The sequence below is a fragment of the Nelumbo nucifera genome, chromosome 2, assembly GCF_055504915.1.
Source record: "Nelumbo nucifera cultivar China Antique chromosome 2, China Antique-T2T, whole genome shotgun sequence".
NCBI classification, from domain to species: domain Eukaryota; kingdom Viridiplantae; phylum Streptophyta; class Magnoliopsida; order Proteales; family Nelumbonaceae; genus Nelumbo; species Nelumbo nucifera.
The window spans coordinates 22,365,600-22,378,843 of record NC_142650.1 but is presented as its reverse complement, the minus strand read 5'-3'; the positions used below and the strand labels follow the sequence as shown (position 1 = coordinate 22,378,843).

The following is a 13,244-nucleotide window of genomic DNA, read 5'->3' as shown; positions in this document are numbered from 1 at the left end:
ATCATTATGTACAATATCAAAAGAAGAATTACTCCTTTTATTACTCAAAGAATAAGAAGTTCTACAATGTTTGGCAAACTCACAACTCTCACACCTCAACTTTGATAACTCAACAGACTCAAATAAAGCAGGAAACAGACTCTTCAAGGACTTGAAAGACAAATGACCTAATCGATTATGCCAAAGCATAACCGGACTCACAGACTGAGAAACAAAGGACTTCTTATCCACTAGCTCCTCCCGACGAGAACTCTCTCTAAGCAGATAGATCCCATTCGTCTCACGGCCAGTCCCAATCACCTTCCTCGTCTCCAAGTCCTGAAAAACACATCGGTCAGGGAAAAAGGTTACTGAATAGTTCATATGTTTGGTAATACTACTGACTGAAAGCAGGTTAGTATCATGCTTAGGAACATGCAAGACAGAATATAAAGAGATAGTATCTGATAACTTGATGTCATCCTAAATGGGAACAAGAGAGCCATCAACAATGGATACTCTATCTCGGCCAGAGGACAAGTGATAAGTAGTGAACAAAGATGGCAAGCTAGTCATATGGTCGGATGCACCTGAATCTATTACCCAACAGTGGTCAGTATTACCTGGAGCTGAAGCATGGTAAGCTGAGGCTCGAGTACCTGAATGTGTAAATGCAGATGTGGCAGGAGCTGATGGTGACTGAGATGGCTGAGCTGAACTCCCAACTTCCTTTTCCAACTGTATGAGGGCAGCCCGAACCGCGGCTAAGGTCTCTAGGGATGTGCCTTTTGTGCCTGATGAGGATGCTGAATCAGTGTTCACAGCTACATGAGCATTACCCTTCTTATTTCTTAGTTTTGCTGGGACCAAATGAGGATGTAGCTTCCAACAAGTATCTTTTGTGTGCTTGGGTTTCTTGCAATGTTCACATATCAGGTCCCATTTATCTTCTTTCTTCCGGTCCTTTTCTGGATCACCCCCTGACTTAGGTTTAACAGCTATCAGGGCTGGGGAAGGGGGCTGAGGTTGCATCATGACTTTCCTCCTGGTCTCTTCACTATGCACCAGGGAGTACGCTTGAGAGAGGGTCACACTATCTCTGGTCAGTATCTGTTGCCGCACAATGTCATATTCTGAATTCAAGCCAACCAGGAACTCAAACACCCTGTTTGTCTCGACTTGCTTTCTGTGAGTCTGTGCATCTTTGGGACTCTCCCACTCAAGGGTCTCTAGATGGTCAATCTCATGACACAAGGATTTCAAGGTAGAGAAGTAGACAGAAACTGGCTTCTTTCCTTGTTTAAGACTGTTCACCTCACACTTCAGTTCATAGGCTCTGGCAACATTAAGGGGTTGGGAATAGGTTTCTTTCACAACATTCCATATCTCCTTGGCTGTCTTTGCCCACAAGTAATTTCGGCTGATATGTGGCTGCATAGAATTACACAGCCATGCCATAACCAAATAGTTCTCTTGAACCCACTTGGTGTATGTTGGGTCCTCCTTGGAAGGTTCTTTCACATCTCCCAAGAGGTAACCTAGTTTTCCCCTTCCTCCAATAGCCATCATGGCTGATTGAGCCCATTCCAAGTAATTTGACCCATTAAATCTCAGAGTTGTAATCTGAAACCCAGTTTCAGATACACTCCCTGATTTTTAAACTCCATCTTTGGTCAAGAATCAGTAGTTACAAACTGTTAGAGCCACTACACCAGAAAACAGCACTTGGACAGTCGATCACATTCAGAAAACTGTATGGAATCAATGCAGGTCTGATCTGAAACCAATCTGTAATCATGGTATATGCATGAACTAGTGCAGGTCTGATCTGAAACCAATCGGCAATCACAGTATATGCATGAAACCAATACAAATCTGATCTGAAATCAATCGGCAATCATAGTACCAAGCAATCTGTCAAGTTTTTTTTTTTTTTTTTCTGGAAGAGCTCGAAGCCAAAAATAGGTCTGAAACCAGCTTAGAGAGCAATCTGAGATGCTGGAGCAGAATTAGGGTTTTAATCGTAGGTCTGAAATAAGTGCTCAGCCGCACTTTCCAAGCAGTCCGTACAGTTAGGACCTGTCGTAGGGTCAATGTGAAACCCTAAAACTGATCACCTCTGAGAGAAAACCCTAAAACAATCACTTTCCAAGAAGATAAAGAGGGTTAGGCCCAACAGTCAAACCCTAGATTAGAGAGAAAAACCTTAAAGCAGTTCGGCCTCTCCTTCTAGATAGGTCCAACCTATCTCGACTGATAGTAGTCTCTGGAAACTAAATAAAAACTTACTCAAAGAATGCTGTTCACTGCCTTCCAGGGTTACCTGAACCCTGGCCTTCGCTTCTTCTTCCTGATTACCAACTCTCTGCAAGCTGTGGCAAGTCCTCAACAGCTGCGAAACTCTCCTGGTAATCTCCAAGAATCAGCCGACGAATACTTCTTCATAAGCTTCCAGCCCTAGCTGGTCCTCATGTGGTCGGCTGGACTAGACACACATGAGAAGCCCTAGATAGGCTCTGATACCAAGTAGAAGATCAATACTGCAATCAGTCTTGAACCCTAATAGATTTTAGGTTAAGAAAAGTAGAAGAAAAGTGAGAGGAAGGAGGAGGAAGAGAAGAGAAACAGGAGAACACAAGGGTTTGAAAGGAGGGACAGATTCTAATGCATCTGCTGCCACCACTCTCTTAGTATTTATAGGTTATGTTCAGTACATAGAGAAAAGGACAGATCTGCTCTTCGTACTTACATGACAAATAAAGTAAATAAAAAACTGAAATAAATAACAACTGAAATAACAAACTGACCCCAACTGACACTACTATGACTGAAACAAATAATTACACATGCTGTCCTACGAACACAGTGGGGACCACTGCTGTGGGGCCCACATCAGTGTTCTCTACACCTAGAGAAGTAAAAGGTAGTTAGTGGTTACTAGATCTTCAGCTGAAGCAGAGTATAGGGCTATGGCCCATGGAGTTTCTGAGTTGTTTTCGCTTAGATCTCTCCTTGATGAGATGGGTATCTCGTGTGATAAGCCTCTGATGTTATATTGTGATAACCAGATTGCTATTAACATTGCCCACAACCCGATTTTCAGCACGATAGAACTAAGCGCATTGAAGTAGACAAACACTTCATATGGGCAAGAGTGGTCTTAGGGGAGGTGTACCTTCTTTTCATTACATCAGAAGAGCAACTAGCAGTTTTTTTTTTTTTTTCGACTAAGGGAGTTTTAAAAGTAAAGCTGCAATATTATGTAAGCAAGCTTGGTATGATTGACATCTATGCTTAACTTAAGGGGGAGTGTAGTGAGAATGGGCCGAATGAGCCTTAGTTCCTTTCTTTATTTAAGTTATGTTTATGCTTATGTTCTTTTAAGCAGTGGGCCTTAGTTATGGGCCTGTTTTTTGTTTTTTATTATTTTTGGCTGCCCTATTAAGGGCATTCATGGAACTGTACTCAGATTAGAATTAAAGAAATAAAAGATATCTTTTGGGGGCTGGAGAGAGGTATCAAACTCTTCTCTTCTCTCTTCCCTTCTCTTCTCTCATCTTCTTCCACAAACTTCTGTTGAAACTTCTCTTTCCTTCTTTCTTTTCTTTTCTTTTCTGAATTTTCTGAATTATTACAAGTGTGTTCTGCAACTGAGTAGTCAAGGCAATCCAGGACCTTCAAGTGTAGGAGGGATCTTGAGGGATAAGGATAGCAACATTCTGTCCTTATTTTCAGATTCAATGGGAATTGATGACTCTACAAGGGCTGAGATACCCGCTGCTGTACAAGGAGTACAGATTGCAAACCAACTTGGAGTGGGGAATTTGATAGTTGAGGGAGACTCTAACGTGGTAATGGGTTGGTTGTCAGATCCGGAAACAGTTATATGGGGCTACAGGGATCTTCTTAAAAAGTTAAATGGCTTACAAGAATATGTTATTCAGATTTCAGTGGGTTACCAGATCAGATCCATTGGCAGATTCTTTGGCTAAACAAGGGGCTTCTTGGGTTTCTTTGTATTGGGCTACCTTATAACTGTATTCTGCTAAGAGTTTGGTTTGATCTCATTCCTAGGAGTAGGTAACATCTCGTTCCTCCTCTTAGGGTGATTGTATACTTTCTTACTCTTCTTAATAAAATCATCATTCATTCATCAATATATATATACCATTGAGATAGTTGCATATGCCATTTGCTAAGAAACATAAATACATACATCCTGAAGGCTCTGCTTCTCCAGAAGTTTGGAACCTAAATTGGCATTCAGTTGCAGTTCCTGCTATTAGGCAGTTGATGCCTAAAACCTTAAATTCTTGCGTCAAAAAATGTCAAACCACCTTATTTCCATTCAGGTCTTAAAATAATTATGATATATTGTAGCTAACACACCCCTATTTACATGATTATATACTAGCTTAGTCCATTTCCTTGCTGCAGGTAGGTATATTGCTATAGGTTACAGTAGGTAAACCTCACAAAACCTAGGCAGCACCTTGATAACTATGTTTTCATGATTTAATGTGAAAATATTTTGAGAAATAAAGAAATGACATGGTGGGGGCTTTATATTTCAAGACCAAGTAACCTTCTAGCTACATCTATTCTTATCTGAGTTTAGTCTATCAAGCTTTAGAGTAGAATTCCTACTCATTTCTGCTTGTTATTGATGGTTTTGATGAGAGAGTTCACTTTATGCTTTAAGAGTTACACTGTCACTTTGTTGACTATATCATTTGATTTGTATTATCCTGGTTCCTTTTTTGGGTTTATGTAATTTCTGTAACTGTTCATATGATCTCAGAGAGGTATAAAGCCATGGATACTTCTGATATTGTTGAAGAGGATGAAGAAGCTTTCTTAAAGGGTTCTTCCCCTGTCTTAGTTGCCATGAAACATGGAAGTCTTACTCAAGATGATAATGCACTGGCAATGGATGGTGATATAGAATCAGCAATTTTTGGTAGCTGGCAAGGGGTTGATATTAGAGCTACACAGGTTGATGTACAAAGGAAAGACTTGTGTCTTAGTGCTGAGCCAATGAAAGAGGACAGATCTTTAGATCTTTATGCTGGACAGAAATCGCCATCCTATCCTAAATTTTACCCTCTTGATCAACAAGATTGGGAAGATGGAATTATTTGGGACAATTCACCCACCAAGAGTTATGACTCCTCAGAGAGTTGTATAATGTCTGGACCAGGCTCTGAGACATTTTACACTGCTGAAATAGAATTGGAGGCTAGGCCACAAAACGTGGTATTGCAGCAACAGATAGAGCCTGATGAGAAGGAACATAATCTTTTCTTGCATAACTTTCCTGTGTCAGTGGAGCCCTTTGGTTCAACAGAATTTTCAGAGCAGACAAACCATCCATTCACAGATAAAAAAAATCATCCCCAGTTATTGAGGTTAGAATCTCGTGTGAAAGTGGACAGCTCAAATTACTCGGGAGTAAGAAAGGAGAGCAATAATGGAGAATTTCGCCAACTTGACATAATTAAACGCTTGGGAAGACTTACCTTGCAGAATAGGGAGATGTTGGAGGGTTCTTGGTTAGACAATATTATCTGGGAACCAAAGGAGTCCATATCAAAACCAAAACTAATTCTTGATCTTCAAGATGAGCTGATGCTTTTTGAAATTTTAGATAACAAGGAAGGTAGACATCTTTGCTTTCATGCTGGGGCTATGATAGTTACTTGGTCTGTGAAGTCCAGTGGTGGGGATTCATTTGATCTACCTGGTCAAGGGGGGCCATCTGCTGGCCAGTTCAATATTTCTAATGACAAGTATTATTCAAACAGGAAAACCCCTCAGCAATTAAAATCACATTCTAAAAAACGTGCAGCTCATGGGATCAAGGTCATGCATTCAATACCTGCCCTGAAGTTGCAGACAATGAAACCAAAGTTGAGCAAGTAAGATTCAACTCTATTCCTTACCTTTCCGTGGTTTTTTTTTTTTTTTTGTTTATATGTTTATGTTTTTGCATTTTTTAACTAAGCGACACTTGCACAATATTGAAACAAGTAATAACCTACCTTTATTTTGGTGAATGTTGTGGAAAGATAACTTCTTTTTTCACTGTTTACCTTTCAACAAAAAAAACTTGTTCAGTTTTATGTATTTCAAAATGAAGTAGGATGAAAACTTTCTTATATGAGTATAAATGCATCTAAACTGGCTTTCATGTTTTAGATGTCATTGCTGGAAACAAATAATTGACAATATCTAACAGGTTTTCCAAGTTGTAAATTGTAAATGGGGCCCTAACTTGGGTGAGCCCACCCCAACCCAAGCTTTTGCACTAGTTAGGTATGAGTTTTCAGGTTTTGGGCTTGTACTTGGGCCTGACCTGAACTCGTGTTGGGCTTGGTTTAGTCCTTGGGGTAGCCCAAGCCCAACCTGCCTGATATTATATAATTTACACACTCATGTATATGTGTCATCATCATCATCATCATATCCTGACTATATGGCTTGGCTACATGAATCCTGTTTTGCCAATCTGTTCTATTTAATGCTATATCCATTGTCAAATTGTTAGTGCTTAAATAATTTCTTACTACTTCTACCTGTCCTTTTTGGTCTACCCATAGCCCTTTTAGCCCCTCCAACTTGTAACCAAGGTTCAAAGTATCGATACGCCCCTGTGTATCGGCAGGGGCATATTGGTACTAAAAACTCACCGCTTAATTATTTTTTTTGAGTTTTTTTTTTCAAAATTTGATTTTAGGAGATGTTTTTTAAGTGATTTTTAATAAATGGGGTCTCGAAACACCTGTAAAGGTGTATTGAGACCAAAAGTTACGATATGATACGCCCGAACCGTATCAATACTTTGAACCTTGCTTGAAACAAATTACTTCTTCCAACTAGTGCTGTTGCTTAGGGGTGATCATGTGCTGGGTTTAGCACCATTTATAAGGGCTTCAGCCTAGGGCCAGGCTTATGGGCTTTTTGGGTCTAATGAAAAATTTTAATTGTTTAGAAAATTTTAAATTAAATAGTATATTAATACATGAAAGAAAATATTGCACAAGTCCAAGCAAAGTTGGGCTTAGCTAAGCTTTGGTGGCCTATTGCACAAAAAATAAGGAATCAGCCTCATTTAATTCCTAGACTTAGTTTGGCTTGGCTTGCCTATCCTTTTATAGATAAAGGCAAGGGCCTTCATTCCCATTCTTGAACAATGTGGGGCTTGGAACAATGCTCAATAGTGAGGGTTACCATTGAGTGTTTTCCCAAGTCCCACATTGCTTAGGAGTGAGAATGAAGGCTTTGCCTAGGACAATTCTCATACTTGAGTTGATTCTTGTGTTGGCACATGTGTAGACATGTGTCTACTCATGAACATTTATTTACATGTTAAAAGTTCTATGTTTTATATAAAATAATAATAAACATTTAATATAAAACAAAATATATTTTCATACATATTACATATAATATATTATAATATTAAATTTTATGTATAATATTTTACATATATGAAACCTAGGCCCACCCCAGAAATTTGCGGGCTGGGCCAAGAATGACCACTCCTACTGTTGATGGCCTTCTATGCATGTGATCAAACCGTCTTAGTCTACTTTCTCTCATTTTATCACCTATTTGGGCTACTCCTAGGTTCCTATGGATGACTTCATGTATGTGTACACTGTGTATTTATGATAATGTACATATCTATGTATATTACATATTTATAATATCATATACACCCTAGAATATATTTAGTTATTTATAATATGTGTATGATAAATCTAAACTCACACCCACACACAAACATGTTCAGATACAAACATACATAACGTGTAATGGTGTTTGCACATTCTTTTTGATCTATTCTGCTCCTAATTTGGGCTATAAGCCCGATAAAAGGTGAATATGCAAGTAAATTTATCCAGAAGAAAAATGAACTTTGGGCCAGCACCAAGGCATGAGGTGGCAATGGCACCAATACAAATACAAATGAAATCATAACAGCCAACAGAAATACAAAGGAAGGGGTATGTTGCTCCTTCATGCAACCCTAGGATTGGACCTTTACCAAGACATCACTTAAGGATTCTCTGGCTTAACATTTTGTAAGTGCCTTAACTGTAGATATAATTGGATTTCACCAAATCTTACCAGTTGAAGACTTTTTGTAGCCCTACTGTTATAATGAGCTAAGTGGGAGAATACTAGTACTAGTAATAATGACAAGGATTATAAGGTTAAGGTGAAGAGGCAACATCTTCAAAGATGGGAAAAAAACAAACCAAAATCCGCACCTAAAACATCAACAGATTTTCCAAAGTTGATAAAAAATCTGAACTAGACATTCCTTTGTCAGCATCCTCAAACTCTGGATGTACTTCCAATTATCATAAATCTATCAAATATAAATTTTCTATTGGAATGATGTTTTCATTAAAAAATAATTGTTCCTTTTTGGTTTTCAAAATATTCATTTGGTGCATTACCCTTGTGTGTACATTTTTTGAGATGTAAATCTGTCCTTCGAATCTGATGATTAAATTCTAATTACAGCAGTAAAAGAAAGAAAAAAAAGGTGATTACAGCAGAAAAGAAGAGAAAGGAGGAGAGAGTTAGATGATTTTCTCTCCTCTCTCACTAATCTTTTATTTAATCTAGCTTAACTGAGTTCAGTTACATATCTGCCCTTAAGTGGGTGGTCAGCTCATCAATCACTTAAAAGAAACAAAAAAGAAGTTAACAGGCCCATCATGAAAAAGGCCCATTAACAAATAAAACATAAACAAGACATTACTTAATAAACAACAAGTACTGGGGCCCATTCGGCCCAGTCTCTCTACATTTTGGAAGTAGGTAAAGTAAAAATTATTCAGAAGCAAAAAGGCAAACAGTACGGCAGATCTTCAGGGACTCTTGTGTATATTTTCAAAACATTCATTTGGTGCATTACCCTTGTGTGTACATTTTTTTTGGAAGTAGGTAAAGTAAAAGTTATTTAGAAGCAAAAAGGCAAACAGTATGACAGATCTTCAGCGACCCACCCTACAGCCAGGTGGAAACCCCAAAGATACACAACCAGTTTTTTTTTTATCAATAACAAATAACAATTTCATTAAAATATGATTAAAGAGAGAGTCAGAAAAGGGGAGATAAGCTCTCTTATCTCACACAAAGAGAAAACTACCAAAAAAACATGTAACAATTACAAATGAGCCCAAAAATGAGAATCCCTTTTCACCCCTTGTTTAGCTAAACCATCAGCAAAAGAGTTGGCACTTTGTTTAACCCATGAAAGTTTTATATCCATGTCAAATTACAATCAAAGACCCCACAATCAACAAACTTGAGAAGCTGCATAGTTGGCTAATGGGAGAACTCCTTAGAAACAGAAGTCCAGGACCTCAATATACCAATTGATAAATTGATTAGCTCCTTTTTAGACCTGCTGTGTTGTTGATTCTCCTATTTCTTTCAGACCATAGAGTCCATGAGACAGCTGCTGGTACCAGTGCCAAACTAGCTGTCCTCTTCTGCTCAGCCCCTGAAGTGAACAGGTCAGCAGCAGCTCTTTCAAAGATTTAGGTGAACCCAGCTTAGATTAACAGCTCTGATAAAATGCAATCTTAGCCTTAAGACTAATCTTTTAGAGAATTTATGGAGCACTCTTGATTTGCATCCTTGTAATAGTGATTCATTTTCAGTTTGATTTCTGATATGTAGTTGGTTTGTTAACTTGACAACCATTATTTATGAGATGTACTGCCTTTTTTCAGTTTAATGAAATTTTCTTTTTTATCCTTCAAAAAAAATATTGCAATGGATAAACAGATGAGCATCACTCTCCGTTTACTGCCTACACTTCACATGTAGAGAACACTGATGTGGTCCCCACTGTGTTCGTATGGCAGCATTATTTCTGTTAGTTATGACAGTGTTAGTTGGTAGTTATTTCAGCTTTATTATTAGTTTATTTGCCATGTAAGCAATAAGGGCAATTCATCCCTTTTACAATTAGTCAACATATATAAATATTAAGAGTGGGTCGGCTGATGTTAAGATCAACCCTCTCTCTTTTCCAAGATCTCTTCGTGTGCTTCTTCTCTTCTCTTCTCTCCTCTATTCTTCTTCTCTTCAATTTCTTCATCTTTTTTCTTTTAAATTCAAGACAGATTGTAGTCTTGATCGACTACTTGGTATTAGAGCTGACCTAGGAGCTCTTATGTTAGTCTAATTAGATTGACTACATGAGAATCTCCTAGGTTTAGAAGTTTTTCAACAAAGAAGGAGGATCGACTGATTTTTAGAGGTTACTGGTAGTGTGCGGCTGCTACTAAGAAGATTGTAGAAGGCTGGGAGAGTTCCAGTAGTCAGGAAGAATCAGAAAGGGCTTCGGATCCTCAAGATTAGGGTTTTGCATCAGACAGAAGGTGGCGACCAGAGATTTTTTCATAAAGTAAGCTTTTTCCTTGAGAATAACTTTGAAAAAAACCATCTTGGTTTATTCTGAGAGGTGCGGCTGGAAATCTGTGTTTTTCTATGTTTTTTCTTTAGGGTTTTGAGAGAAAACCCTAAAATTCAGAACTGTTGTTGGTTTCAGATCAGATTTTGAACTGGTTTCATTCGGAATTTTGTTTTCTATGTTCTTTGGAAGACCTAGGCCGGCTGTTATCAGTTGTTTGGGTGCTGTTTTTCCTATTACAATAGTTAAAAAAAAGGTTTTTTATTAATTCTTGATCAAGAATGGAGTTCAAGAATCAGGGGGAAGGTGTTTTTGGGACTAGCAATTCTGGTAACATGTTTGAGAATGCCTTTCAGATTACAACTGTGAAGTTTGATGGATCAAACTACTTAGAATGGGCTCAATCGGCCATGATGGCTATTGGGAGTAGAGGAAAACCGAGCTACTTGTTGAGAGATGTGTGTAGAGAAGATGGGCCGAATGGCCCATAGGTTGTTATTCTATGTTATATTTATGTTCTTCTCTGTAATGGGCCTTATTCTGGGCCCATACTCTTCTATGCTCTGTTTTTTTGTAATTTCTTGTCCAACCAAGGGCCTCTCTTGTAATTACTCAAAGATTAACTTAATAAAAGTGTATTAGAGTGTTAGAGGGAGGTTCAGTTCGAACCTCTCATCCTCTAACCCTCCTTGCCACAGCTCTCTCTCTCTCTTAGTTTCTCTAATCTTCTCTTGTTTGTTATTTCTGGTTTCCTTGCACAGTCCCATACTTCTAGGGCTGTTTTTCATCTTGGTATCAGAGCAGGCTTGAGCTTGGCGTGGCTCTCATGTGGTTATAGTCCAGCCGATTGCATGAGGGTGTTCTAGGGCTGGAAGTTTAGACTCATTTGCCTGATTCTTGGAGGTCATTGGAGGGTGCCCAAGACTCTATTCGCTTGGAGAATAGTTCGGTGACTAGGAAGAATAAGAGAGAAGGATTGTTCGGCCTGATTTAAAGCTCAAATTAGAGATTCATTCAACTGTAAGTTGCTTCAGTTATTACTGGGTTATTTTTTCTGATTTGGGGAGCTGTTAAAGTACTTGAAACCCCTCTTTGGGGCAATTGTTGTTGGGAACCTAGAATCCCTAACTAGAAAGGAACTCCAACCGGATACATAGTGTTTGGAGGTCTGCTGGTTGTCTCTTGAAGGCTGAATCAGGTCTTCTTCTTCTTGAAAGAGCTACCACCGAACTTGGTTCTCACGGCTGTCAGGTCTGAACTGAGTTTGTGAGTTGCTGTGTTTGTTGCCGATTCAACTCAATCTGAGTTCATCAACAATCAGTACACTAGTGGAGGCTTATCGAAACCCTAATCGAAGCTTTTATATGATGGACTTCTTAGATATTGAGAGCAAGAGTACTGCTGAATATGGACATACTTTGGGAACCCCAACTGATTCTTTGTTGGCTGTAACCACAGTTAAACTAGATGGAACCAACTATTTGGCATGGTCACAATCTATGAAAATTCATATTTGTAGCAGAGGAAAGTGGGGGTTTATCTCTGGAAGCAAGAAAGCTCCCCCAGAGGATGATCCCTCTTATGAGAAATGGGTGCAAGAGAATTACACCGTGATTGGGTGGCTCGTGAATTCAATGTAGCCACAGATTAGTCAACATTATCTCTGGATGAACTCAGCTAAGGAAATCTGGGATAGTGTTGCAGAAACCTACTCCTAGAAACTGAATGTAGCCAGAGCCTATAAACTAAGGAGTGATGTGAAGAATCTAAAACAGGGGGAGAAATCCCTTGCGGCATATTTCTCAACCTTGAAATCTCTATGGCAAGAAATTGATCTGATAAAGGCTGTGACATGGGATACTCCCAATGATGCAGAAACCTATGGGAAATTAGTTGAAAGGAACAGGGTTTTTGAGTTCCTAACTGGGATAAACCCTGAATATGACATCACAAAACAAAATATTCTGTCCAAGGAAAGTGTCTCATTATCACAAGCATATGCTTTAGTCAGCAGTGAAGAAAGCAGAAGACAGGTACAGGTTCAAGAAGTTGGTACTAATGCATTTGCAAATATGGGGTTTAAACCCAAAGGAGTTATAGGGGCTCCCAGTGGCACTGGAAAGGAGGTTGTCTGTGAATATTGCAAGAAGCCGAAGCACACCAAGGACAAGTGCTAGAAATTACATCCCGGGTTTGTTCCTGTTCGATTCCAGAAGAAAAATGATAGTAGGAAGACAGGGAGTGCAAATGCAGCCACGGGTGAAGTTGAGTCTACCTGTGCACAGTTGGCAGCCATGAAAGTTGAGTATGAAAAGTTTGGAAAGATGATCAGTCATCTTGAAGGAGCGACTTCATCATCCAACCCTTCAGGAAGTTCAACCACCACTGCATTTTCTCACTCAGGTATAAGAGCTTTTGCTAACCATGCAACCACCTCAGGTAATCCTAAGACCCCTTGGATCATAGATTCAGGTGCTTATGATTAGATGACCAACCTTTCCACTTTGTTTGTTTCATATGATTTGCTTACTGGTCGTGACAAAATCACCTTAGTTGATGGATCTCTTGCCTCTATTTCTAGCAAGGGAACTGTTAAGGTTACAGACTCCTTACTCCTATCTTCCACCCTTCATGTACCTAGATTAAATACCAATTTGTTATCTGTAAATAGCTTAACCAAGTCATTGAATTGTTGTGTAACCTTTTTTCCTTCTCACTGTGTTTTTCAGGATCTGGAGTCTCGGAAGGTGATTGGGAGTGGCCATGAAGCAAATGGAATATACTTGCTTGACACTCCTGGACAATGCCTTGATCATCCTAAGAA

At 39.0% G+C, this 13,244-nt stretch overlaps 1 protein-coding gene across 9 annotated transcripts in view; it reads left to right on the top strand.

The window, feature by feature from the left end:
• LOC104595190 (transcription initiation factor TFIID subunit 1-like) overlaps nt 1-13,244 on the top strand; it is a 164,059-nt gene that overhangs the window by 67,072 nt on the left and 83,743 nt on the right. For all 9 annotated transcript variants that reach the window (XM_088897676.1, XM_088897675.1, XM_010255805.3 and 6 more), the window contains one exon: nt 4,781-5,897. In XM_088897676.1, the coding sequence (XP_088753802.1) occupies nt 4,781-5,897 (1,117 nt within the window). The remainder of the gene's footprint in view (nt 1-4,780; nt 5,898-13,244) is intronic.